General features: G+C 45.8%; 1 protein-coding gene across 5 annotated transcripts in view; it reads right to left on the bottom strand.

The window, feature by feature from the left end:
* ANXA9 (annexin A9) overlaps nucleotides 1–27,390 on the bottom strand; it is a 107,663-nt gene that overhangs the window by 3,772 nt on the left and 76,501 nt on the right. For 4 of the 5 annotated variants that reach the window (XM_073639576.1, XM_073639575.1, XM_073639577.1 and 1 more), the window contains exons 2-9: nucleotides 23,890–23,955; nucleotides 14,609–14,705; nucleotides 13,903–13,994; nucleotides 13,246–13,359; nucleotides 12,146–12,236; nucleotides 1,232–1,311; nucleotides 1,099–1,158; nucleotides 894–984 (exon numbers count right to left, since the gene is read on the bottom strand). In XM_073639576.1, the coding sequence (XP_073495677.1) occupies nucleotides 894–984; nucleotides 1,099–1,158; nucleotides 1,232–1,311; nucleotides 12,146–12,236; nucleotides 13,246–13,359; nucleotides 13,903–13,994; nucleotides 14,609–14,705; nucleotides 23,890–23,937 (673 nt within the window). In that variant the 5' untranslated portion in view covers nucleotides 23,938–23,955. Of the gene's footprint in view, nucleotides 1–893; nucleotides 985–1,098; nucleotides 1,159–1,231; nucleotides 1,312–12,145; nucleotides 12,237–13,245; nucleotides 13,360–13,902; nucleotides 13,995–14,608; nucleotides 14,706–23,889; nucleotides 24,155–27,390 lie in introns of those variants that run through there. The other variant, XM_073639571.1, reaches the window with a different exon arrangement.

Here is a 27,390-nt window from a genome sequence, read left to right as displayed (position 1 = left end):
GCCAATAATCACTCATGGCATAAAGGCTTCTACCTTAAAGTGTTATTCTCCATCTTCATAAATGGATAGTTTTGGATAGTGAGTGTAAAAACAAGAACATTTGCAATTTACTGCTTCTTAAAATTTTCAGCCGTTCTTGAGATATTAACACTTTTCTTTTGTTTGCAACTTGTTGCCTGGGAGACCGACCACCGCTGCTCTCTAGATTGTAAACACTGTGCTGAAGCTGGTTGATACTAGGAGTCAACAGTGAGATCTAGTGATCCTGGCCAGCTTAAGCAGTGCTTACAAACTCAAAAGAAAAAAAGCTTGTAAGCGCTGCACAGATTCTACTGTCTAGCAGCGGTGGTTGGTCTCCAAGGCAACAAAGCTGTAAACTAAACAATAGTGTGACTATCTCCTAAACGAATGAAAATTTTAATAGACAGTAAATTAGAAAACTGTTTGTTTTTGCCCGCACTATCCAAAAACACCCATTTATAAAAACAGGGAAAAAAATTTTTTGAAGTCTTTAATGGAACATTCTGGCCAGAAGCATTATTCACATATTGATCTGTCGACCCGACGATTCTGTTCAAAGTCTATTGTAATGGTGGAAAGAGCTGCTTCATTCAGCCTCCGCTTTGTCAAGGTCGTGCAGCGGGGGGCAATATAGTGACCAATGTAACCCAAACCTCTTCAGGCTGGAATACCCCTTTACTCCAAAGAAATAGTTAATAATTACGAACAACGAAGGATCGACCATTATGACAATCACTGTTTTGACTTTCATTGGCTGACATAGAAATACTACTACCCTGGTGAATGAGGGTCCTAAAAGATGGCACTCCACCAGTATTTATAATACCCCAACACCATTGCTAACCTAGATGGTCAATTGAAGGTGATTTTACCTCTCCTAAGGTGTCCGTGGCTTCGTTCTGTCAAAATTTTGATCCACTGAGTGCTGTTGGCCATATTCTTAGGTCCCAGGTCGCTGAGAATCTGCCATTACAAGTGCAAAAATTAAAGGTGTAATTCTCCTTAAAAAAAAATGCACTTATTTACTGCTGTACCAGCTTCCACCACAAGGTGGCGCCATATGAAACCACATACAACCTTTGATTCCTGCTCAATGAGGCCATAGTCAATTATCCCAGAATCACTTTCTCTCTTGCCCTGGAAATAAAGACATATCACTAGCGTTATCCTGATAAACCATAAGAAAGTCACTACCTGTGATGGCTGTCACCTTGGCCAGTGCTAGGAGAAGTCCGGTGTACGGTTCACTGGTGTCTGATGAAATGTTCTTCTCCAGCTCGACTTTATACTCTATAATGAAGACGTCATAATAAGATTTCAGTCCACATTGGCCGAGGTTGGCGACTAAAACACACCCCATGTCCCACACAGTTAATGTTCCCCAGATCTGCTCTCGAAGCCTGTATTTTTATGGTATTTATTTAAAGTGTTCCTGAAATTTTGGGTGAATTTTCATAAGGAATAATATAATTTCTGGTTTATTTGACTTGTATCTTGCAGCTTTCGTCAGTTTTCCCCTATGTAGTCTTTACCTCTAATTTTCAGTTGTCTCTGAGCTACTGAGTAAAGGTGATCTGCTATATTGCACATACACAGACAAAAAGGAGACCAGCTCTCCTGTCTGAATGTAACACACAGACATGAAGGATTCCCGCTCTCCTGTCTGAATGTAACACACAGACATGAAGGATTCCCGCTCTCCTGTCTGAATGTAACACACAGACATGAGGGATTCCCGCTCTCCTGTCTGAATGTAACACACAGACATGAGGGATTCCCGCTCTCCTGTCTCCATGTAACACACAGACATGAGGGATTCCCGCTCTCCTGTCTCCATGTAACACACAGACATGAGGGATTCCTGCTCTCCTGTCTCCATGTAACACAGAGACATGAGGGATTCCTGCTCTCCTATCTGTATGTAACACACAGACATGAGGGATTCCTGCTCTCCTATCTGTATGTAACACACAGACATGAGGGATTCCTGCTCTCCTATCTGTATGTAACACACAGACATGAGGGATTCCTGCTCTCCTGTCTCCATGTAACACACAGACATGAGAGATTCCCGCTCTCCTGTCTCCATGTAACACACAGACATGAAGGATTCCTGCTCTCCTGTCTGTATGTAACACACAGACATGAGGGATTCCTGCTCTCCTGTCTCCATGTAACACACAGACATGAGGGATTCCCGCTCTCCGGTCTGTATGTAACACACAGACATGAAGGATTCCCGCTCTCCTGTCTGTATGTAACACACAGACATGAGGGATTCCCGCTCTCCTGTCTCCATGTAACACACAGACATGAGGGATTCCCGCTCTCCGGTCTGTATGTAACACACAGACATGAAGGATTCCCGCTCTCCTGTCTGTATGTAACACACAGACATAAGGGATTCCCGCTCTCCTGTCTCCATGTAACACACAGACATGAGGGATTCCAGCTCTCCTGTCTCCATGTAACACACAGACATGAGGGATTCCAGCTCTCCTGTCCGTATGTAACACACAGACATGAGGGATTCCCGCTCTCCTGTCTCCATGTGACACACAGACATGACGGATTCCCGCTCTCCTGTCTCCAGGTAACACACAGACATGAGGGATTCCCGCCCTCCTGTCTGTATGTAACACACAGGCATGAGGGATTCCCGCCCTCCTGTCTCCATGTAACACACAGACATGAGGGATTCCTGCTCTCCTGTCTCCATGTAACTCACAGACATGAGGGATTCCCGCTCTCCTGTCTCCAGGTAACACACAGACATGAGGGATTCCCGCCCTCCTGTCTGTATGTAACACACAGGCATGAGGGATTCCCGCCCTCCTGTCTCCATGTAACACACAGACATGAGGGATTCCTGCTCTCCTGTCTCCATGTAACTCACAGACATGAGGGATTCCCGCTCTCCTGTCTGTATGTAACACACAGACATGAGAGATTCCCGCTCTCCTGTCTGTATGTAACACACAGACATGAGGGATTCCCGCTCTCCTGTCTGTATGTAACACACAGACATGAGGGATTCCCGCTCTCCTGTCTGTATGTAACACACAGACATGAGGGATTCCCGCTCTCCTGTCTGTATGTAACACACAGACATGAGGGATTCCCGCTCTCCTGTCTGTATGTAACACACAGACATGAGGGATTCCCGCTCTCCTGTCTGTATGTAACACACAGACATGAGGGATTCCCGCTCTCCTGTCTGTATGTAACACACAGACATGAGGGATTCCCGCTCTCCTGTCTGTATGTAACACACAGACATGAGGGATTCCCGCTCTCCTGTCTGTATGTAACACACAGACATGAGGGATTCCCGCTCTCCTGTCTGTATGTAACACACAGACATGAGGGATTCCCGCTCTCCTGTCTCCATGTAACACACAGACGTGAGGGATTCCTGCTCTCCTTTCTCCATGTAACACACAGACATGAGGGATTCCTGCTCTCCTGTCTCCATGTAACACACAGACGTGAGGGATTCCCGCTCTCCATGTAACACACAGACATGAGGGATTCACGCTCTCCTGTCTGTATGTAACACACAGACATGAGGGATTCCCGCTCTCCTGTCTGTATATAACACAGACATGAGGGATTCCTGCTCTCCTGTCTGTATGTAACACACAGACATGAGGGATTCCTGCTCTTCTGTCTCCATGTAACACACAGACATGAGGGATTCCTGCTCTCCTGTCTGTATGTAACACACAGACATGGGGGATTCCTGCTCTCCTGTCTGTATGTAACACACAGACATGAGGGATTCCTGCTCTCCTGTCTCCATGTAACGCACAGACATGAGGGATTCCTGCTCTCCTGTCTCTATGTAACACACAGACATGAGGGATTCCTGCTCTTCTGTCTCCATGTAACACACAGACATGAGGGATTCCTGCTCTCCTGTCTCCATGTAACACACGGACATGAGGGATTCCTGCTCTCCTGTCTCCATGTAACACACGGACATGAGGGATTCCCGCTCTCCTGTGTGTATGTAACACACAGACATGAGGGATTCCTGCTCTCCTGTCTCCATGTAACACACAGACATGAGGGATTCCTGCTCTCCTGTCTCCATGTAACACACAGACATGAGGGATTCCTGCTCTCCTGTCTCCATGTAACACACAGACATGAGGGATTCCTGCTCTCCTGTCTGTATGTAACAGAGAAATGAGGGATTCCTGTTCTCCTGTCTGTATGTAACAGAGAAATGAGGGATTCCTGCTCTCCTGTCTCCATGTAACACACAGACATGAGGGATTCCTGCTCTCCTGTCTGTATGTAACACACAGACATGAGGGATTCCTGTTCTCCTGTCTCCATGTAACACACAGACATGAGGGATTCCTGTTCTCCTGTCTGTATGTAACAGAGAAATGAGGGATTCCTGCTCTCCTGTCTCCATATAACACACAGACATGAGGGATTCCTGCTCTCCTGTCTCCATGTAACACACAGACATGAGGGATTCCCGCTCTCCTGTCTCCATGTAACACACAGACATGAGGGATTCCTGTTCTCCTGTCTGTATGTAACAGAGAAATGAGGGATTCCTGCTCTCCTGTCTCCATGTAACACACAGACATGAGGGATTCCCGCTCTCCTGTCTCCATGTAACACACAGATATGAGGGATTCCTGCTCTCCTGTCTCCATGTAACACACAGACATGAGGGATTCCTGCTCTCCTGTCTCCATGTAACACACAGATATGAGGGATTCCTGCTCTCCTGTCTCCATATAACACACAGACATGAGGGATTCCTGCTCTCCTATCTGTATGTAACACACAGACATGAGGGATTCCCGCTCTCCTGTCTGTATGTAACACACAGACATGAGGGATTCCTACTCTCCTGTCTCCATGTAACTCACAGACATGAGGGATTCCGCTCTTCTGTCTCCATGTAACACACAGACATGAGGGATTCCTGCTCTCCTGTCTCCATGTAACACACAGACATGAGGGATTCCTGCTCTCCTGTCTCCATGTAACACACAGACATGAGGGATTCCTGCTCTCCTGTCTCCATGTAACACACAGACATGAGGGATTCCCGCTCTCCTGTCTCCATGTAACACACAGACATGAGGGATTCCTGCTCTCCTGTCTGTATGTAACCCACAGACATGAGGGATTCCTGCTCTCCTGTCTCCATGTAACACACAGACATGAGGGATTCCTGCTCTCCTGTCTCCATGTAACACACAGACATGAGGGATTCCTGCTCTCCTGTCTCCATGTAACACACAGACATGAGGGATTCCTGCTCTCCTATCTGTATGTAACACACAGACATGAGGGATTCCTGCTCTCATGTCTCCATATAACACACAGACATGAGGGATTCCTGCTCTCCTGTCTCCATGTAACACACAGACATGAGGGATTCCTGTTCTCCTGTCTGTATGTAACAGAGAAATGAGGGATTCCTGCTCTCCTGTCTCCATGTGACACACAGACATGAGGGATTCCTGCTCTCCTGTCTGTATGTAACACACAGACATGAGGGATTCCTGTTCTCCTGTCTCCATGTAACACACAGACATGAGGGATTCCTGTTCTCCTGTCTGTATGTAACAGAGAAATGAGGGATTCCTGCTCTCCTGTCTCCATATAACACACAGACATGAGGGATTCCTGCTCTCCTATCTGTATGTAACACACAGACATGAGGGATTCCCGCTCTCCTGTCTCCATGTAACACACAGACATGAGGGATTCCGCTCTTCTGTCTCCATGTAACACACAGACATGAGGGATTCCTGCTCTCCTGTCTCCATGTAACACACAGACATGAGGGATTCCTGCTCTCCTGTCTCCATGTAACACACAGACATGAGGGATTCCTGCTCTCCTGTCTCCATGTAACACACAGACATGACGGATTCCTGCTCTCCAGTCTCCATGTAACACACAGACATGAGAGATTCCTGCTCTCCTGTCTCCATGTAACACACAGACATGAGGGATTCCTGCTCTCCTATCTGTATGTAACACACAGACATGAGGGATTCCTGCTCTCATGTCTCCATATAACACACAGACATGAGGGATTCCTGCTCTCCTGTCTCCATGTAACACACAGACATGAGGGATTCCTGTTCTCCTGTCTGTATGTAACAGAGAAATGAGGGATTCCTGCTCTCCTGTCTCCATGTGACACACAGACATGAGGGATTCCTGCTCTCCTGTCTGTATGTAACACACAGACATGAGGGATTCCTGTTCTCCTGTCTCCATGTAACACACAGACATGAGGGATTCCTGTTCTCCTGTCTGTATGTAACAGAGAAATGAGGGATTCCTGCTCTCCTGTCTCCATATAACACACAGACATGAGGGATTCCTGCTCTCCTATCTGTATGTAACACACAGACATGAGGGATTCCCGCTCTCCTGTCTCCATGTAACACACAGACATGAGGGATTCCGCTCTTCTGTCTCCATGTAACACACAGACATGAGGGATTCCTGCTCTCCTGTCTCCATGTAACACACAGACATGAGGGATTCCTGCTCTCCTGTCTCCATGTAACACACAGACATGAGGGATTCCTGCTCTCCTGTCTCCATGTAACACACAGACATGACGGATTCCTGCTCTCCAGTCTCCATGTAACACACAGACATGAGAGATTCCTGCTCTCCTGTCTCCATGTAACACACAGACATGAGGGATTCCTGCTCTCCTGTCTCCATGTAACACACAGACATGAGGGATTCCTGCTCTCCTGTCTCCATGTAACACACAGACATGAGGGATTCCTGCTCTCCTATCTCCATGTAACCCACAGACATGAGGGATTCCTGCTCTCCTGTCTCCATGTAACACACAGACATGAGGGATTCCTGCTCTCCTGTCTCCATGTAACACACAGACATGAGGGATTCCTGCTCTCCTGTCTGTATGTAACACACAGACATGAGGGATTCCTGCTCTCCTATCTCCATGTAACCCACAGACATGAGGGATTCCTGCTCTCCTGTCTCCATGTAACACACAGACATGAGGGATTCCCGCTCTCCTGTCTCCATGTAACACACAGACATGAGGGATTCCCGCTCTCCTGTCTCCATGTAACACACAGACATGAGGGATTCCTGCTCTCCTATCTCCATGTAACACACAGACATGAGGGATTCCTGCTCTCCTATCTCCATGTAACACACAGACATGAGGGATTCCTGTTCTCCTGTCTGTATGTAACACACAGACATGATGGATTCCTGCTCTCCTGTCTCCATGTAATACACAGACATGAGGGATTCCCGCTCTCCTGTCTCTATGTAACACACAGACATGAGGGATTCCTGCTCTCCTATCTCCATGTAACACACAGACATGAGGGATTCCTGCTCTCCTATCTCCATGTAACACACAGACATGAGGGATTCCTGCTCTCCTGTCTCCATGTAACTCACAGACATGAGGGATTCCCGCTCTCCTGTCTGTATGTAACACACAGACATGAGAGATTCCCGCTCTCCTGTCTGTATGTAACACACAGACATGAGGGATTCCCGCTCTCCTGTCTGTATGTAACACACAGACATGAGGGATTCCCGCTCTCCTGTCTGTATGTAACACACAGACATGAGGGATTCCCGCTCTCCTGTCTGTATGTAACACACAGACATGAGGGATTCCCGCTCTCCTGTCTGTATGTAACACACAGACATGAGGGATTCCCGCTCTCCTGTCTGTATGTAACACACAGACATGAGGGATTCCCGCTCTCCTGTCTGTATGTAACACACAGACATGAGGGATTCCCGCTCTCCTGTCTCCATGTAACACACAGACGTGAGGGATTCCTGCTCTCCTTTCTCCATGTAACACACAGACATGAGGGATTCCTGCTCTCCTGTCTCCATGTAACACACAGACGTGAGGGATTCCCGCTCTCCATGTAACACACAGACATGAGGGATTCACGCTCTCCTGTCTGTATGTAACACACAGACATGAGGGATTCCCGCTCTCCTGTCTGTATATAACACAGACATGAGGGATTCCTGCTCTCCTGTCTGTATGTAACACACAGACATGAGGGATTCCTGCTCTTCTGTCTCCATGTAACACACAGACATGAGGGATTCCTGCTCTCCTGTCTGTATGTAACACACAGACATGGGGGATTCCTGCTCTCCTGTCTGTATGTAACACACAGACATGAGGGATTCCTGCTCTCCTGTCTCCATGTAACGCACAGACATGAGGGATTCCTGCTCTCCTGTCTCTATGTAACACACAGACATGAGGGATTCCTGCTCTTCTGTCTCCATGTAACACACAGACATGAGGGATTCCTGCTCTCCTGTCTCCATGTAACACACGGACATGAGGGATTCCTGCTCTCCTGTCTCCATGTAACACACGGACATGAGGGATTCCCGCTCTCCTGTGTGTATGTAACACACAGACATGAGGGATTCCTGCTCTCCTGTCTCCATGTAACACACAGACATGAGGGATTCCTGCTCTCCTGTCTCCATGTAACACACAGACATGAGGGATTCCTGCTCTCCTGTCTCCATGTAACACACAGACATGAGGGATTCCTGTTCTCCTGTCTGTATGTAACAGAGAAATGAGGGATTCCTGCTCTCCTGTCTCCATGTAACACACAGACATGAGGGATTCCTGCTCTCCTGTCTGTATGTAACACACAGACATGAGGGATTCCTGTTCTCCTGTCTCCATGTAACACACAGACATGAGGGATTCCTGTTCTCCTGTCTGTATGTAACAGAGAAATGAGGGATTCCTGCTCTCCTGTCTCCATATAACACACAGACATGAGGGATTCCTGCTCTCCTGTCTCCATGTAACACACAGACATGAGGGATTCCCGCTCTCCTGTCTCCATGTAACACACAGACATGAGGGATTCCTGTTCTCCTGTCTGTATGTAACAGAGAAATGAGGGATTCCTGCTCTCCTGTCTCCATGTAACACACAGACATGAGGGATTCCCGCTCTCCTGTCTCCATGTAACACACAGATATGAGGGATTCCTGCTCTCCTGTCTCCATGTAACACACAGACATGAGGGATTCCTGCTCTCCTGTCTCCATTTAACACACAGATATGAGGGATTCCTGCTCTCCTGTCTCCATATAACACACAGACATGAGGGATTCCTGCTCTCCTATCTGTATGTAACACACAGACATGAGGGATTCCCGCTCTCCTGTCTGTATGTAACACACAGACATGAGGGATTCCTACTCTCCTGTCTCCATGTAACTCACAGACATGAGGGATTCCGCTCTTCTGTCTCCATGTAACACACAGACATGAGGGATTCCTGCTCTCCTGTCTCCATGTAACACACAGACATGAGGGATTCCTGCTCTCCTGTCTCCATGTAACACACAGACATGAGGGATTCCTGCTCTCCTGTCTCCATGTAACACACAGACATGAGGGATTCCCGCTCTCCTGTCTCCATGTAACACACAGACATGAGGGATTCCTGCTCTCCTGTCTGTATGTAACCCACAGACATGAGGGATTCCTGCTCTCCTGTCTCCATGTAACACACAGACATGAGGGATTCCTGCTCTCCTGTCTCCATGTAACACACAGACATGAGGGATTCCTGCTCTCCTGTCTCCATGTAACACACAGACATGAGGGATTCCTGCTCTCCTATCTGTATGTAACACACAGACATGAGGGATTCCTGCTCTCCTATCTGTATGTAACACACAGACATGAGGGATTCCTGCTCTCATGTCTCCATATAACACACAGACATGAGGGATTCCTGCTCTCCTGTCTCCATGTAACACACAGACATGAGGGATTCCTGTTCTCCTGTCTGTATGTAACAGAGAAATGAGGGATTCCTGCTCTCCTGTCTCCATGTGACACACAGACATGAGGGATTCCTGCTCTCCTGTCTGTATGTAACACACAGACATGAGGGATTCCTGTTCTCCTGTCTCCATGTAACACACAGACATGAGGGATTCCTGTTCTCCTGTCTGTATGTAACAGAGAAATGAGGGATTCCTGCTCTCCTGTCTCCATATAACACACAGACATGAGGGATTCCTGCTCTCCTATCTGTATGTAACACACAGACATGAGGGATTCCCGCTCTCCTGTCTCCATGTAACACACAGACATGAGGGATTCCGCTCTTCTGTCTCCATGTAACACACAGACATGAGGGATTCCTGCTCTCCTGTCTCCATGTAACACACAGACATGAGGGATTCCTGCTCTCCTGTCTCCATGTAACACACAGACATGAGGGATTCCTGCTCTCCTGTCTCCATGTAACACACAGACATGACGGATTCCTGCTCTCCAGTCTCCATGTAACACACAGACATGAGAGATTCCTGCTCTCCTGTCTCCATGTAACACACAGACATGAGGGATTCCTGCTCTCCTGTCTCCATGTAACACACAGACATGAGGGATTCCTGCTCTCCTGTCTGTATGTAACACACAGACATGAGGGATTCCTGCTCTCCTATCTCCATGTAACCCACAGACATGAGGGATTCCCGCTCTCCTGTCTCCATGTAACACACAGACATGAGGGATTCCTGCTCTCCTGTCTCCATGTAACACACAGACATGAGGGATTCCTGCTCTCCTGTCTGTATGTAACACACAGACATGAGGGATTCCTGCTCTCCTATCTCCATGTAACCCACAGACATGAGGGATTCCTGCTCTCCTGTCTCCATGTAACACACAGACATGAGGGATTCCCGCTCTCCTGTCTCCATGTAACACACAGACATGAGGGATTCCCGCTCTCCTGTCTCCATGTAACACACAGACATGAGGGATTCCTGCTCTCCTATCTCCATGTAACACACAGACATGAGGGATTCCTGCTCTCCTATCTCCATGTAACACACAGACATGAGGGATTCCTGTTCTCCTGTCTGTATGTAACACACAGACATGATGGATTCCTGCTCTCCTGTCTCCATGTAATACACAGACATGAGGGATTCCCGCTCTCCTGTCTCTATGTAACACACAGACATGAGGGATTCCTGCTCTCCTGTCTCCATGTAACACACAGACATGAGGGATTCCTGCTCTCCTGTCTGTATGTAACACACAGACATGAGGGATTCCTGCTCTCCTGTCTCCATGTAATACACAGACATGAGGGATTCCTGCTCTCCTGTCTCCATGTAACACACAGACATGAGGGATTCCCGCTCTCCTGTCTCCATGTAACACACAGACATGAGGGATTCCTGCTCTCCTATCTCCATGTAACACACAGACATGAGGGATTCCTGCTCTCCTATCTCCATGTAACACACAGACATGAGGGATTCCTGTTCTCCTGTCTGTATGTAACACACAGACATGATGGATTCCTGCTCTCCTGTCTCCATGTAATACACAGACATGAGGGATTCCCGCTCTCCTGTCTCTATGTAACACACAGACATGAGGGATTCCTGCTCTCCTGTCTCCATGTAACACACAGACATGAGGGATTCCTGCTCTCCTGTCTCCATGTAACACACAGACATGAGGGATTCCTGCTCTCCTGTCTCCATGTAATACACAGACATGAGGGATTCCTGCTCTCCTATCTCCATGTAACACACAGACATGAGGGATTCCTGCTCTCCTATCTCCATGTAACACACAGACATGAGGGATTCCTGTTCTCCTGTCTGTATGTAACACTCATCTTTAGTGAGCAGTGATTTAATTGTGTTTAATGGTACTGCCTAGATAAAACAAAATGGAAACACACTGTTAATATTCTGGATACTGCCCCCTTGCCACTTTCTGGTCCTGTAGATGATAATAGTCTATGACATTTCTTTGTCCTTAAAAGAATTAGTTCCAACCATGAAAGTTAACACCCATGTACATGGTAGGTGGTAACTTTCTGATTGATGGAGGTCCGACCACTGGGACCCCCGTTCCTTCAATCCTGAAGGGCATTTCATAGATTTAGCAAAAAGAATAACAAAAACAAGCAATATTCCATCTCTCCCGACTTGTATCTAAGAAGTCAAATAAATCATTACATCCCCTTAAGATCCTCTTCAAGACCCTCCTAGTTTATAGAGGTCTGACCTGATATTCTCCGCTTACCTTGCCTGTAACACGTCTGAATTTCTCGGAGCTGATCGTTGGATCTGGTGGAGAGGATTTCGGTCAATGCTGCTTCATTGGTACCTAAACCCTGCGTCACAAAATAGAAATACTAATGCTGGAGGTCCCTCTATTCCAATTTAGGGTTGTTTTTTTTAATTATTTTAGTCGTTAAAAAAAAATGTAAAAATGTAAATGAAATTTGGGTTTTTGTCCCAACTTTCTGAAATCCATAATTTTTTTTTTCATTTTTCCATTGGCGGAGCTGTATAAAGGTTTGTTTTTTACATGACGAGTTGTAGTTTTTCTAGGCTACAGATAGGGTTGGCAGGTAGCTAGACTGTTGCAGAAATGTTATATGTGTATAAGATCTGAATGGGTCCTTAAAGGGGTATTACGATCAACAGGATATGCCATGACCTTGTGATCTGTGGTGGTATGACCTTTGGGGCATCACCGATGCTGTGCATTTAAAGGCCGCATTGCTGGTGTAGAACTTAACTCCATCCAGGCACTCGCTGTGCAGGGGACTGCTGCCGGACACATTTACATGAATGGAGCTGTGCTGGGCAGGGAAAAATAAGAGAAGGGCCCTGATGATAGTAGATCTTCTCATCTTCAATGATGATTTTAGTCCTTAGCGCTTGCTATGCGGGGAACTGCTCCTGGCCACATTAACTTGAAGGAAACTGTGCTGCAATTCCCCCGCACAGAAAGTGTCCAGGGAAAGGAAAAGCAGTGAAGGAACCTGAGGATATCAGATGTTCTCACCTTCATTGCTGATTTTATTTCTATGTTCTCGCTATGCAGGGAACTACTGGCCACAATTACATGAATGGAGCTGTGCTGCAGTTCCCCTGCACAGCAAGTGTCCAGGAGATCTAATAGGCAGGAAAAACAGTGAAGAGACCAAGGATATCAGAGGTTCTCAGCTTCATTGCCGATTTTAGTTCTTAGTTCTCGCTATGTAGGGAACTGCTCCTGGCCACATTTACAAAAATGGAGGTGTGTTGCAGTTCCCCTGCACAGCAAGCGTCCAGGTGATCTACTGGCCAGGAAAAAAAGTAGTAAAGAGAACTGATGATATCAGATCTTCTCACCTTCATTGCCGATTTTAGTTCTTGGGCATCAAATACAGCAGGAGTCTTCAGCAACCCAACAATGACCTTCTCCAGGTCTCCCGAGACAGCTTTCTTGATGTCCTCCACCAAGTCCTACAGAGAAGAACAGGCTTTACCATAATACTATCGACGTGCGGCCTCTGGAGCAGAGAAGTTATCCAACCTTGTAGGTAGTAGAAATCTCTAGAAGTGTCTTAGTGACTGATGGGAAGAATAGTATGTGCGGCAGCTACAACTTTCAGAGAAAATCAAGGTTTTGTCACCGTGTGGACATTTTTGTCTTCATGTATCGAAAGTCATACATTTTTCTCAAGCCTGTAGTCGTGTGACTTCGGTGCACATTGTGGAGCGCTTGCTCATGTGATTTACTATTGTAGTACATTAGTATGTAGAGTATCCGGTGGTGATCCCTAAGGGAAAATTTGCACTCCTATAATGTTTGGAGTTCCTTGGTGGTTGGGGATTTGGTGCCCAAGTTATGTTTAGGTCCCAGTTATTATCTTCTGCATTTTTTCTCTATACCTAATTCTTATTTCTGAAGACCCAAAGGGCATTTGCCCCCCAACCACTGTGCAATTTTGGAAGGATTTAGTAAAAGATACCTACAATACCGGTGGACAGTTCTGAGTGCCGTACCTTCTGGAGCTCTGTCTTGTAGAGTCGCGCCAATTCTTGTCTTTGATCATTGCTGAGACCAGTCACAATGTTGATGATCGTCTGCACGTTACCTGTCAGTAAACATAATGGAAGAGTGATAAAGAAGAAGAAGGGACTCTGTGGATGTCATTGGGCAGAGGGCACTGTGAATATCACTGGTATAGGAGCCACTAACATGATTACTGATGTGACCACTGCAGGCAATCACTGGCCTCATTGCAAATATCTATACATATAGCCAATGATTGGCTGCAGTGATTACATGGATGTATGACAATTGGCTGGCTGCAGTGGTCACATGGATATATGACCAATAATTGGCTGCAGTGGTCACAAAGATGTGCGGCTAGTAATTGGCTGCAGTGGCCACAAGGATTTACGGCCAGTGATCACTGCAGCCAGACTGACTGTTGGGGACCACTGGAACAATTTCACTGGAGCAGCGGGGTCAATAATGAGTGAATGTTGTTTTTTCTGTTTTTTGTTTTTCATACCATACTATGCTGGCTTTTTTTTTCCTGGAACAAGCAAGTTTAATTATACTTTTTTTTTGCTTTTTCGTGTTCTTTGTCCCTACTTCCAGCCCTGTGCACACAGCATGCCCCGCTCACCTGTCCTCCCCTCTCCTCTCCCACATTTAGGTGGTGTGATGTGGTTATGATTCCGGGGTACACACAGGCCTCACCTTTATTGTCCAGTGTTTCCGTAATCTTTTCCACATCAGATTCCGGCTCAAAATTTTTAAGGGGTCTGACGGTGCCGAGTGTTCCCCATGCGCTAACCTAGTAAAGAAGTCAGGATGGGAATTGATTACTGTAGTTATTGGGGTTGCTGAGACGGCAGTATGGAAACTAATTTCACATTCACACCAATTTATGTGTATATCACCTGCAGAAGGAAAGAAGGATTGGGCATGTTGGAATTCAACATGACCAATTCTTGGTCATCAAGGAAGACAGTCAGTGACTTCTTCCCCTCTCTGTATAAAATACACATGCATGCTCGGATGAACTCAGCATGCATGAATGTAGATAAAAAAGCTCCTGGTCAATTGGTCTGCAACGATACTGGTAAGGCGACCATGTGCCATCACTGTATGAAACAGGCTCAGGAGCTGAGCCCGCTCTGAACAGCACAGTTGTCGCACCCGAGAGTAACTCATGTGTTTTCAGCTTTGAAAGTCTGAGGTTGTGGGTATTAATAATCACCTAGGCAGGTGAACGATGCAACAATATTTTATTCCTTACATCAAGGTTTTACAACAACCCCAGGTAAATGGTCAAAATACAGTTCTCTCAGTCGTCAAGTTCCCACCCGGGATGAGTAATTCCACTGGCTTTGTATCAGGCCATACTCACTGTCTCCCAACTTTTGATTGGCCCACAGATTTCATATCTCCAGACAGTATAGTCTGTATTCACATTCCACGATCCTCCACATGACAGATAAAATGATAGAAGCACAGGTATCCAGTAGCAACAGTCCTTTAACCCCTTAAGCCCCGGAGCATTTTTCCTTTTTGCATTTTCGTTTTTTGCTCCCCTTGTTCCCAGAGCCATAGCGTTTTTATTTTTTGGACAATATGGCCATGTGAGGGCTTATTTTTTGCAGGACGAGTTGTACTTTTCAACGCCATTACTAGTTTTACCATATCCTGTACGGGAAAAAAATTCCAATTGCGGTAAAATTGCAAAAAAAGTGCAATACCACAGTTGTTTTTTATTTATTTTTTTTACCACGTTCACTGAATGCTAAAACTGACCTGCCCTTCTTATTCTACAGGTCATTACGAGTTCATAGACACCAAACATGTATAGGTTCTTTTATATTTAAGTGGTGAAAAAAATTCCAAAATTTGGTTAAAAAAAAAAAAAAATAGCGCCATTTTCCGAGACCTGTAGCGTCTCCATTTTTAGTAATCTGGGGCTAGTTGATGGCTTATTTTTTGCGCACCGGGCTGACGTTTTTATTGATAACATTTGGGGTAGATCCGATGTTTTGATCGCCCGTTATTGCATTTTATTGCAATTTTGCGGCGACCAAAAAACGTAATTCTGGCGTTTAGAATTTTTTTCTCGTTACGCCGTTTACCGATCGGATTAATTCTTTTTTTATATTGATAGATCGGGCGATTCTGAACGCGGCGATACCAAATATGTGTATGTAGGGGTTTTTTTATATATATTTTATTTTGAATGGGGCGAAAGGGGGGTGATTTAAACTTTTATATTTTTTTATTTTTTTTATATTTTTAAAAACTTTTTTTTTTTACTTTTTGCATGCTTCTATAGTCTCCATACGAGACTAGAAGCAGCAACTGTCCGATCGCCTCTGCTACATACAGGGGACGAGCAGGTCCCCTGCATGCAGCAGAAATGGTCCTGTGCTATGAGCGCCGACCACTAGGTGGCGCTCATAGCGACAAGATCATGACAACCACAGGCGTCTGCTGCAGACCCTGGGTTGTCATGCCCACCCATCGGTGACCCGCGATCACGTGACGGGGTCGCCGGTGGGCAAGGCTTATGACGCGCTACCCGGAAGCGCGCGTTTAATGCCGCTGTCGGAGATTGACAGCGGCATTCAACATGTTAACAGCCGCGGGTGGATCGCGATTCCACCCGGGGCTGTTGCGGGCACATGTCAGCTGTAATAATCAGCTGACATGTGCTCGGTTCAGTGAGGGCTCAGCGCAGCAGCCCTCACTGAACGGGCAGTACACAAATATGCGTACTAATACGGCACCAGTAGTTAAGGGGTTAATAAAGTTTTTCAAAGCCAGACGACAGATCCCACAACTGTAGCACATTTATCAAGCCCAGTCGGCAGTTGATCTCTACTCCATATGCCATCAATCCATCCTTGGTCCAGGTCCTCAAACTAGATCCTATCCCTTCAACATCATTCCAACAACTGTTGACTAAACATGTGGCTTCTTTTCTCCTTCTCTGGGATCAGCCCCCTCAAAGCTAAGTGTGCATTAGTGGAGGTATTTTTCTCAGGCTGAACTCATCACCTGGGACTGCATGTGAAACTCCCTGTGGTAACGGCTTCACTGGATCTTCTTTCAACACTCACACAATGGACCTAGACTCTGAACAATGGCTTAAGGCTCCGGAGATACTGATGAGATTACTGGAATGCTGGACACTTTACAAGTGAAATTAGTGTATATAAACTGAGGAGCAAGCAGAACATTAATAAAACACAGCCAGCAAATTTCTAATAAAACACAATAATAATATTGATGGAAACGGACTCCATGCTAAGTGGCCAGCTCCTCACAGACTCCAACAAGACTAATAAAAAGTGTCAAAAACTCTAAAAAAAATATATATAGATAGATAGATAGATAGATAGATATACACACACACTGCTCAAAAAAATAAAGGGAACACTTAAACAACAGAATATAACTCCAAGTAAATCAAACTTCTGTGAAATCAAACTGTCCACTGAGGAAGCAACACTGATTGACAATCAGTTTCACATGCTGTTGTGCAAATGGAATAGACAATAGATGGAAGTTATTGGCAATTATCAAGACACCCTCAATAAAGGAGTGGTTCTGCAGGTGGGGACCACAGACCACATCTCAGTACCAATGCTTTCTGGCTGATGTTTTGGTCACTTTTGAATGTTGGTTGTGCTTTCACACTCGTGGTAGCATGAGACGGACTCTACGACCCACAGAAGTTGCTCAGGTAGTGCAGCTCATCCAGGATGGCACATCAATGCGAGATGTGGCAAGAAGGTTTGCTGTGTCTGTCAGCGTAGTGTCCAGAGGCTGGAGGTGCTACCAGGAGACAGGCCAGTACACCAGGAGACATGGAGGGGGCCGTAGGAGAGCAACAACCCAGCAGCAGGCCCGCTACCTCCGCCTTTGTGCAAGGAGGAACAGGAGGAGCACTGCCAGAGCCCTGCAAAATGACCTCCAGCAGGCCACAAATGTGCATGTGTGTGCACAAACGGTTAGAAACCGACTCCATGAGGGTGGTATGAGGGCCCGACGTCCACAGATGGGGGTTGTGCTCACAGCCCAACAGCGTGCAGGACGCTTGGCATTTGCCACAGAACACCAGGATTGGCAAAGTCGCCACTGGCGCCCTGTGCTCTTCACAGATGAAAGCAGGTTCACACTGAGCACATGTGACAGACGTGACAGAGTCTGGAGACGCCGTGGGGAGCGATCTGCTGCCTGCAACATCCTTCAGCATGACCGGTTTGGCAGTGGGTCAGTAATGGTGTGGGGTGGCATTTCTTTGGAGGGCCGCACAGCCCTCCATGTGCTCACCAGAGGTAGCCTGACTGCCATTAGGTACCGAGATGAGATCCTCAGACCCCTTGTGAGACCATATGCTGGTGCGGTTGGCCCTGGGTTCCTCCTAATGCAGGACAATGCCAGACCTCATGTGGCTGGAGTGTGTCTGCAGTTCCTGCAAGATGAAGGCATTGAAGCTATGGACTGGCCGCCCGTTCCCCAGACCTGAATCCAATTGAGCACATCATGTCTCGCTCCATCCACCAACGTCACGTTGCACCACAGACTGTCCAGGAGTTGGCAGATGCTTTAGTCCAGGTCTGGGAGGAGATCCCACAGGAGACCATCCGCAACCTCATCAGGAGCATGCCCAGGCGTTGTAGGGAGGTCATACAGGCACGTGGAGGCCACACACAATACTGAGCCTCATCAGGAGCATGCCCAGGCGTTGTAGGGAGGTCATACAGGCACGTGGAGGCCACACACAATACTCAGCCTCATCAGGAGCATGCCCAGGCGTTGTAGGGAGGTCATACAGGCACGTGGAGGCCACACACAATACTCAGCCTCATCAGGAGCATGCCCAGGTGTTGTAGGGAGGTCATACAGGCACGTGGAGGCCACACACAATACTGAGCCTCATCAGGAGCATGCCCAGGCGTTGTAGGGAGGTCATACAGGCACGTGGAGGCCACACACAATACTCAACCTCATCAGGAGCATGCCCAGGCGTTGTAGGGAGGTCATACAGGCACGTGGAGGCCACACACAATACTCAGCCTCATCAGGAGCATGCCCAGGCGTTGTAGGGAGGTCATACAGGCACGTGGAGGCCACACACAATACTCAGCCTCATTTTGACTTGTTTTAAGGACATTACATCAAAGTTGGATCAGCCTGTAGTGTGTTTTTCCACTTTAATTTTGGGGGTGACTCCAAATCCAGGCATCCATTGGTTAATAAATGTGACTTCCATTGATGATTTTTGTGTGATTTTGTTGTCAGCACATTCAGCTTTGTACAGAACAAAGTATTCAATGAGAATATTTCATTCATTCAGATCTAGGATGTGTTATTTGAGTGTTCCCTTTATTTTTTTGAGCAGTATATATATATATATATATATATATATATATATATATATATATATATATATACACAGTACAGACCAAAAGTTTGGACACACCTTCTCATTTAAAGATTTTTCTGTATTTTCATGACTATGAAAATTGTACATTCACACTGAAGGCATCAAAACTATGAATTACCACATGTGGAATTATATACTTAACAAAAAAGTGTGAAACAACTGAAAATATGTCTTATATTCTAGGTTCTTCAAAGTAGCCACCTTTTGCTTTGATGACTGCTTTGCACACTCTTGGCATTTTCTTGATAAGCTTCTAGAGGTAGTCACTGGAAATGGTCTTCCAACAATCTTGAAGGAGTTCCCAGAGATGCTTAGCACTTGTTGGCCCTTTTGCCTTCACTCTGCGGTCCAGCTCACCCCAAACCATTTTTCGCACTATATAGACTCGCTCGGCTAATTCCGGAAGTAGACTCAGGAACCCGGGTTTTCTTGTTTTCTTTGCAGGCTTTATTATATGGCATAAAGCTCTGCATTCCAGCAAAATAAACACTGCCTTACTTGGCAAAACAAAAAAACAAAACATAAAACTATAGCACAGTCCGTATATGAGTGTGCGGGTCGCCCACACAGGTTATGTCCAGCCTTAAGCTCCCTGCTGAGCTATGGCTGTCCAGTCTCGAGACCTTGCCTCTCCAAACACAACCCAAAGAAAAAAAAAACAGGATTGAACCTTTAAACTATGCTCAGCCACACTCTGAGGTGGAGGTATGGGGAATGATGTCCTTCCCATCACTATGTTATTCCCCTAAAACCACGCCCTTTAAGTGAGTTAACCCACCAGCATACTGTATAACATGCTGGGAGAAAGTCCACTGGTTTCAGTTCACACAGGATAGCAACCTGTGCGACACATACCTCCCCTCATATACCATACCAGTGACTCTGTCACAATATATAAAATCAGTCTAAAAAGAACAAAATATATATATAAGTTTCAATCTCCTACTTTCCCCCAAAAATGAAATCGCAAGATGTAAAAAACAAGAAAAAATATGACACGTTCGTAATTGCCGGAACTATTAAAATGGTGAATGCCGAAATGAAAAAAGAAAATCAAAACATCAGATTTGACGTTTTTCGATCACCACGTTTTCCCCAAAAATGAAAACAGATCGTCAAAATGGTATCAAGAAAGAACAATGTATGATGCAGACAATGCAGAAGAAACGCTCGTCCCTCCAGGTAGTAATGGTGCAGTGAGCCGAGCATTAATACCCATGAGTAAAAATAAAAGAAATTCACAAAGATGGAGGAGAGACAGCATCAGGTGCCGATCGCGAAGCTCCACCGGGAGACACGGGGAATAGATCAGGGGATGACATAAATAGCAGAGAAGTGGCGTCTGAGCGTCTCGCAGGGTCGGAGGAATACCAGTCCTGTGATTCAGCCTTATACAGTGGGGAAAAAAAGTATTTAGTCAGCCACCAATTGTGCAAGTTCTCCCACTTAAAAAGATGAGAGAGGCCTGTAATTGACATCATAGGTAGACCTGAACTATGAGAGACAAAATGAGAAAACAAATCCTGAAAAATCACATTGTCTGATTTGGAAAGGATTTTTTTTCAAATTTTGGTGGAAAATAAGTATTTGGTCAGTTAGAAAAGTTCATCTCAATACTTTGTTATATATCCCTTGTTGGCAATGACAGAGGTCAAACGTTTTCTGTAATTCTTCACAAGGCTGGCACACACTGTTGCTGGTATGTTGGTCCATTCCTCCATGCAGATCTCCTCTAGAGCAGTGATGTTTTGGGGCTGTCGCTGGGCAACACGGACTTTCAGCTCCCTGAACTAACAGTGTAGAGTATTATCAGTCAGGAAGATAAGGACTGGAAAGAATTGTGTCACAGGGATCATCTCCCTCATCAATCCCTCCCCCCCCTCCATCTCCATGCAGGAAAAAGAATACTGTGTACTATTGTGTCCTTGTGAAGGAAAAACCTGTGGTTGTGTATGCATAGAAGTGTGCGGCTAAGAGATCTAATCTATGCTGAATTATGCTACTGAAGAGACTGTAATACGGTGCCTTGTGAAGAAACTACTGTATTGTTACTGGAGCCGGTTGCTCAAGAAACTCAGACTGTACTGTAATGAAGATTGTTGCTGTAATATCCCTGAATTTGCACTGGCCGTGCTTCAGATTAAATTCCACTGTTAAATTGTTGAAAAAGACTCTTGTCAGATGTGTCTGGTCAGCAATTGAATCTATCGTGTGCCTGAGAGAAGCTGCAGCCCTGAGTAACAGTTCCCCAGGATTCCAAAGAATTCATGAAACCCGTCTCGCCCTATCTGAACTTAGGAGGCGTGCGTGTAACAACAGTCATTGGTTTTCGTCTTGTTGGGGAGCCCAGAACCCTCCAGCCACTAGGGGAAATTAGTTCTTGTGTCCGGTGGATGTTGGTTGTGGAAGGTCAACACTTGGCCAGATATGAACAGCGTACAGAACACCGGGTGCTCAGCTCCTTTTCTTTTCAGTAATTTCCTTTCCTTCACTAATAAGATAATGGCTCCATTGACTAAATCAAATATGTCACTTAAAATCGAGATGTTACTGAAAAATTTAATTTCTCATCTTTGGAATTGAGAAATTCTGGTAATTTATAATTGTAAAGTAGGAAGCATTAGATGAACTTTCAATTTCATGCCCTTCTTCTCTAGAGGCAAAGAAAAAATGTACACGAGGTTGAGGGCAGGAATGAGGAAAACGAGATCTAGTGACATAAAACAAGTACAACAGGACGGACAAGAAACAGATAATGCACCCATACTGGAGTAAGAGAACGGTCAGCATGTTCTAATCTCGGGAAACTCATCCGCAGATCTTAGCATCCGTTAGAAGACCGTCTTCTTCACACACATGAGCCAGATCCTCCTGGTCTCCCCGCTATCGTCTATTCCTACATTACAGCCTACTTGATCAGAAAGTAGTCAAAAGTTCTTACTTGTTTCCTGACCTTCTGCGCCTCTAAAAAATGATGGCGCCCATACACCTTAAAAAAGTTTTTGGCTTTAAAAAAAGTGCTTCCCAATAACCAACAGAGCAGGTACTCACCCTCACTCGGTTCAGCATTGCCTATTCACTGCTGCTTTGTTCTCTGTAAATTGGCTGCAGCGGTGACATCACGACTACAGCACACATCACTGCTGCAGCCAATCACTGAGCTCACCAGCTCTGCCGATGTAGACAGTAAGAGCTGCTTAGGTCAGTGACTAGCCGCAGCAGTGATGTCCTCTGGCAGTGGCTTATCTCCTGAAAACAAAAGGATTGTATCCCAATGTTGGGATTCTTCTCTCTCCGATATCATCTGTCAGAAGAGTCAAGAGGCCCCTTTATGTATCTAAAGGTCAGAAGATTACACCAACATTGAGGTGTTCGGACAACTTTCGTCTAATGTGTTGTCGGGACTTTAGATAGTTGTCGGCTGGAAGTTCATTTGGCCAACAGGTATTCCTCCCAGCTCCCCCTCCGCCCCTACTTAAAGAGTCAATGATTACTCAAGTGGAGTAAGCTGCGGCCAGATACCTTTTGGTGATGACTTATCTCCCTGGAGGACTGGATATGCTGGTTGTCAGTTAAGTACCACCAGTCATTCTACTACATTTTGGCTGGATTTCCATGAAAGCGCGGAGATCTATCCATGTCACCCCTAAACAAACGGGCCAAGAAGATCTTGCCATTCACCAAGGAGGGCATGCGTCTACCGACTGAACTTAATGGGACCTACAGAAGTTTTTGTAGTGACTCGACCAGTTACTACTCTGTCAAGTCTATAAATATGAAGAATATCTATTTAAAGCTCAACTCTAGACTAGTGATTCCAAACTTTTTACCATAGAATCTTTAAAAATGTTCTTCTCTGAAAAATCTCGAACCCCATGTCAACAGAGCAAAGAGGTCAGTTTTTCATACCCTGATCCCCAAATCTTTTCTAGAGGACCTCTAGAGTTCCATTGAACCACAACATTACATCAGGAAAACACTGCTCCATGATCGTAAAGCCTCTAGTGCAAAGTATATCAAACATGGTGATATCTATCTAAACAATACCCCATCCATACCGGCCCGCACCGACACATTCCTGCAATGTGGATGACTACCTGTCACTCAACAAGTTCCATTTGATGGACCATTGATCGTTTCTATTCTAGAATAGATCTGCTCCACCTAATATTGTCGATTTCCATAGGACCAAGGATTGGAAATGTCATCTTGGGCATCAAACCTGAACACTTGTTTATAGAAAAAAATTGCCAAATTTTGTAAAATGGACACCGGATGGCATTGCCTTCCAAACCTCAAAGACAGACTCCGAGGTGCAAGAGAAAAGGGCAGATCTCTTTTATAGTGCATTCCCTTGATTGGCCACCCCATGAAGAGTTTGGCAGGTCCCCTGAGCGGTGCACAAACCTGGAGCATCTTCTCCAAGTGCCAATTTTAGAATTGGAGGCTCAGTTCAATCGTTGGGTCCCTTCCATTTCCATTACCCTTTAAAGTTGGAACATCTCTTCTAAAAGAGGACGACTGCACTCTGCAACATGAACAGGACACGACTCACCTTATCTGCCAGGTGTAGAGAGCTCAGGATTTCTTGAGTCAACGTCATTGCTCCTCAAGGGTCTATCTGAAATATAGATTGAAGTTGTGGGTGAAGTGACAGTAGATTCCTGGTGATTTCGGCCAGAAGTTTGCTACAGTCCTGGATCCGACTTTTATTGACAATGAATAACAGGTTTTGGCTGTTCTTAAGCAAGCACAAAGCCTGTCCCAGTGCGAGGAACGAGGGGAGTGGACAACACTTTTGCTCTCGAATGGAAAAATGTCAAAGAATGTGGAAGTAACTGAGGAGCTCGGTGACAGGCTGTGTCCAGGATGACTTGCATACCTTTGCATAGAGTGACCCCCCTCCCACCGACAGCATACAAATACACTGCTTTCTTACAATTATACAACTAATCGCTTCCGCTTCTTCTCGCTGAAACTTGTCGCATCCTCCCAGAAATGTCCATTAGACCAAGGAAAATGTGGACTATCACCAGCCCTCATACCTTAGTGGAAAAGGTTTTCCTATCTGCTTGACAATCAGGCTATGGAGTTTTTGACATGGACAAGTCAGACTAGTTTTTCAAGCACAAATGCTTCTTTTTGGAAAATTATTTTTTTCCTGAGGATATGTGCATACTGAGTATGATGAGTTTTTGGAGCGGAAATACTCAAGTTTCTGAGGAAGATTTGGAGAGTGTACGCTCAGTTTCTGCTCCAAAAACTCCTCAAACAACTCATTGTGAACATACTCTAAGGCTGTATGCACACAGAGTCTTTTTGCAGAGTTTTCAGAGCAGAAACTGAGCTGAACCTCCAAGTTTTTTTTAGAAGTTTAGAGATTTGTAGAGTTTCCGTTCTGGCTGTGTGCACAGGGAGTCTTTTTTGAGAGGAAACTCATAGAATAATCCTCAAAAACTTCAGTTTTTGCTAAAAAAACAACTCCTCACTGTGCATATAGCCTAAAGCTGTATTGAAAAGTTTTGGAAGAGGTTTTTTTTTCTTGAAGAGTGTTTTGCACTGCAGCCTTTTGAGGTGACAGTTAGTGTTGAGCATTCCGATACTGAAATATCGGGTATCGGCCGATATTCGCGGTATCGGAATTCCGATACTTAATTCCGATACTATTGCAATATCGTATACCGGAATCGGAAGTTCCCATAATGCAATGAGACATTTTCATTTTATTCAGCCAATGAGGATCCTAAGAAGTGTGGGCACATCCTGTTAGGCATGTAGGCATCTTAACTAATGGCATGGCTGTGATTGGCTGCTGAAATGATGTCATGATGCACTATAAAAGCCACCGCCGCCATTTTGAGCTCACTCTGCTGTGAATTCAGTTAGGGATAGGACGCTGTTGTTCTGAGGGACAGTTTTAGCTACCTATTTGCTCTATACTGCTTTACCCAAGCTACTTTCTAAATCACTGTGCCTTGCAGTGCTAGTGCACAGTTCCCTGTGCTGTTCACCGCTATCTGCAAGGTCTGTGTGTGTGAGTGCAGCTCACCCTGTAGTGTGTGCTTCAGCCAAGTCTGGTTGTAGTGCACTCAGTGTGTGTCACTGCCTCATACATTGTCCTTTTTTGCCAATTCATAATTTTTCCTGATATCTCCTATTAGTGTGGTGGTTCCATCTGTATTCAGCTAAATTGGTTCCAAACACACTATATAGGAGTAGATAGAGAAATTTTTTTCCGTCTTGCAGCACTAGTGCACAGTGCTCTGCATCTGTACTGTTCACCGCTGTCTGCAAGGTCTGGTGTGTGAGTGCAGCTCACCCTGTAGTGTGTGCTTCAACCCCGTCTGGTTGTAGTGCACTCAGTGTGTGTCACTGCCTCATACATTGTCCTTTATTGCCAATTCATAATTTTTCCTGATATCTCCTATTAGTGTGGTGGTTCCATCTGTATTCAGCTAAATTGGTTCCAAACACACTATATAGGAGTAGATAGAGAATTTTTTTCCGTCTTGCAGCACTAGTGCACAGTGCTCTGCATCTGTACTGTTCACCGCTGTCTGCAAGGTCTGGTGTGTGAGTGCAGCTCACCCTGTAGTGTGTGCTTCAACCCCGTCTGGTTGTAGTGCACTCAGTGTGTGTCACTGCCTCATACATTGTCCTTTATTGCCAATTCATAATTTTTCCTGATATCTCCTATTAGTGTGGTGGTTCCATCCATATTCAGCTAAATTGATTCCAAACACACTATATAGGAGTAGATAGAGGAGCCTTTCTGCAGCATTGGGCCCTGCAGCCCCAGCCAGATTAGTATTAGCCTATTTTTTGCAGCCTCATCTATTGCATTGTAGGTTACCTTCCTACATTGTAATAGCTACAAAAAGTTTGTGATACTATCGTTATTACATCTTTAGGCACATCCAGTGTCTTTTTGTGACAAAAAAAACCTAAATAAAGTTCACCAAACACTCCACTTTACAGTTGTGTAGGCCACATTAGCTCATATTAAAGTCTAGTCCACACTTTATAAAATTAGTGTTTCTTATACCTGTTAGCAGCTGTTCAGGAATAAGCACACTAAGCCCTTAGTACTTTTCTGCCTATCTTTATCAGTCTACCAAGATGAAGAAGGCAGGGAGTAAGGCATGTGGTCGTGGTCGTGGGCGTGGGCGTGGAGTTTCTGCAGGGAGAGGACGTGAGGATTCTGTGCCTGCAGGGAGAGGACGTGGGGATTCTGTGCCTGCTGCGGGCACCAGTGACTCAGCATCCCCCAGTTTTACCAGGGAACAGTCCTTTATGCGCAGCTTTGTAGGAGCTAGCCGTACCCCACTGCTGCGCGAGGACCAAATTGAAGCCGTTGTCGGATGGATGGCAGCTAACGCATCGACTTCAATTAGTTCCAGATCCTCTCAGGTCCTGAGCACTGAAGAGCACCCATCTGTCTCTTCACCACCTGCCAAATTGCCCAGGCAGTCAGAGAGCCCTGGACAGGAGCCATCTCTACTTCTGTTCTCTGAATCTCTTGGCTTGGAAAGAGGGGGCCAGCCAAGCAGAATTCGAGAATTTGAAGAAGAGGTAGTATGCAGTGATGCGCAACCGTTTTGTCTCTCTGAATCTGAAGAGGCGGGTGGGCCAGTGCCTATGGTCAGCAGCACACCTCAGTACGCATCTGATGATGAGACTCAGGTGCCACTTTCTGGTGCGTACTGTGCTGTCGAGACTACCCAGGAGAAGCAGTTGTTTGAAGAGGGTGGTGTAGATGATGAGGTCCTTGACCCATCATGGCGTGAGGGACAGGAAGGTGGTGGGAGCAGCTCTGAGGAAGAGATTCCCCGAACGGCCCAAAAAGGAGGGAGAGGGAGGGGGCAGACTTGGTTGCCTGTAGCCTCCACTTCGGCACCCATTAGGAGCATGGCTCTTCCAAAATCCAAAGCGGGCGCTCCCAAGACTTGCAGTGCCTGGTCCTTTTTTGACACAGTTGCAGATGACATTTGCTTTGTCAAATGCAAGCTGTGTAATCAGAAGGTGAAAAGAGGGAAAAGTGTCAGCAACCTCAATA

The sequence above is a fragment of the Phyllobates terribilis genome, unplaced genomic scaffold (assembly GCF_046119375.1).
Source record: "Phyllobates terribilis strain yellow unplaced genomic scaffold, ASM4611937v1 Scaffold_7__3_contigs__length_470593459, whole genome shotgun sequence".
Lineage (NCBI taxonomy): Eukaryota > Metazoa > Chordata > Amphibia > Anura > Dendrobatidae > Phyllobates > Phyllobates terribilis.
Note: the sequence above shows the minus strand (reverse complement) of the source record. Positions and strands in the feature narration are given on the sequence as shown.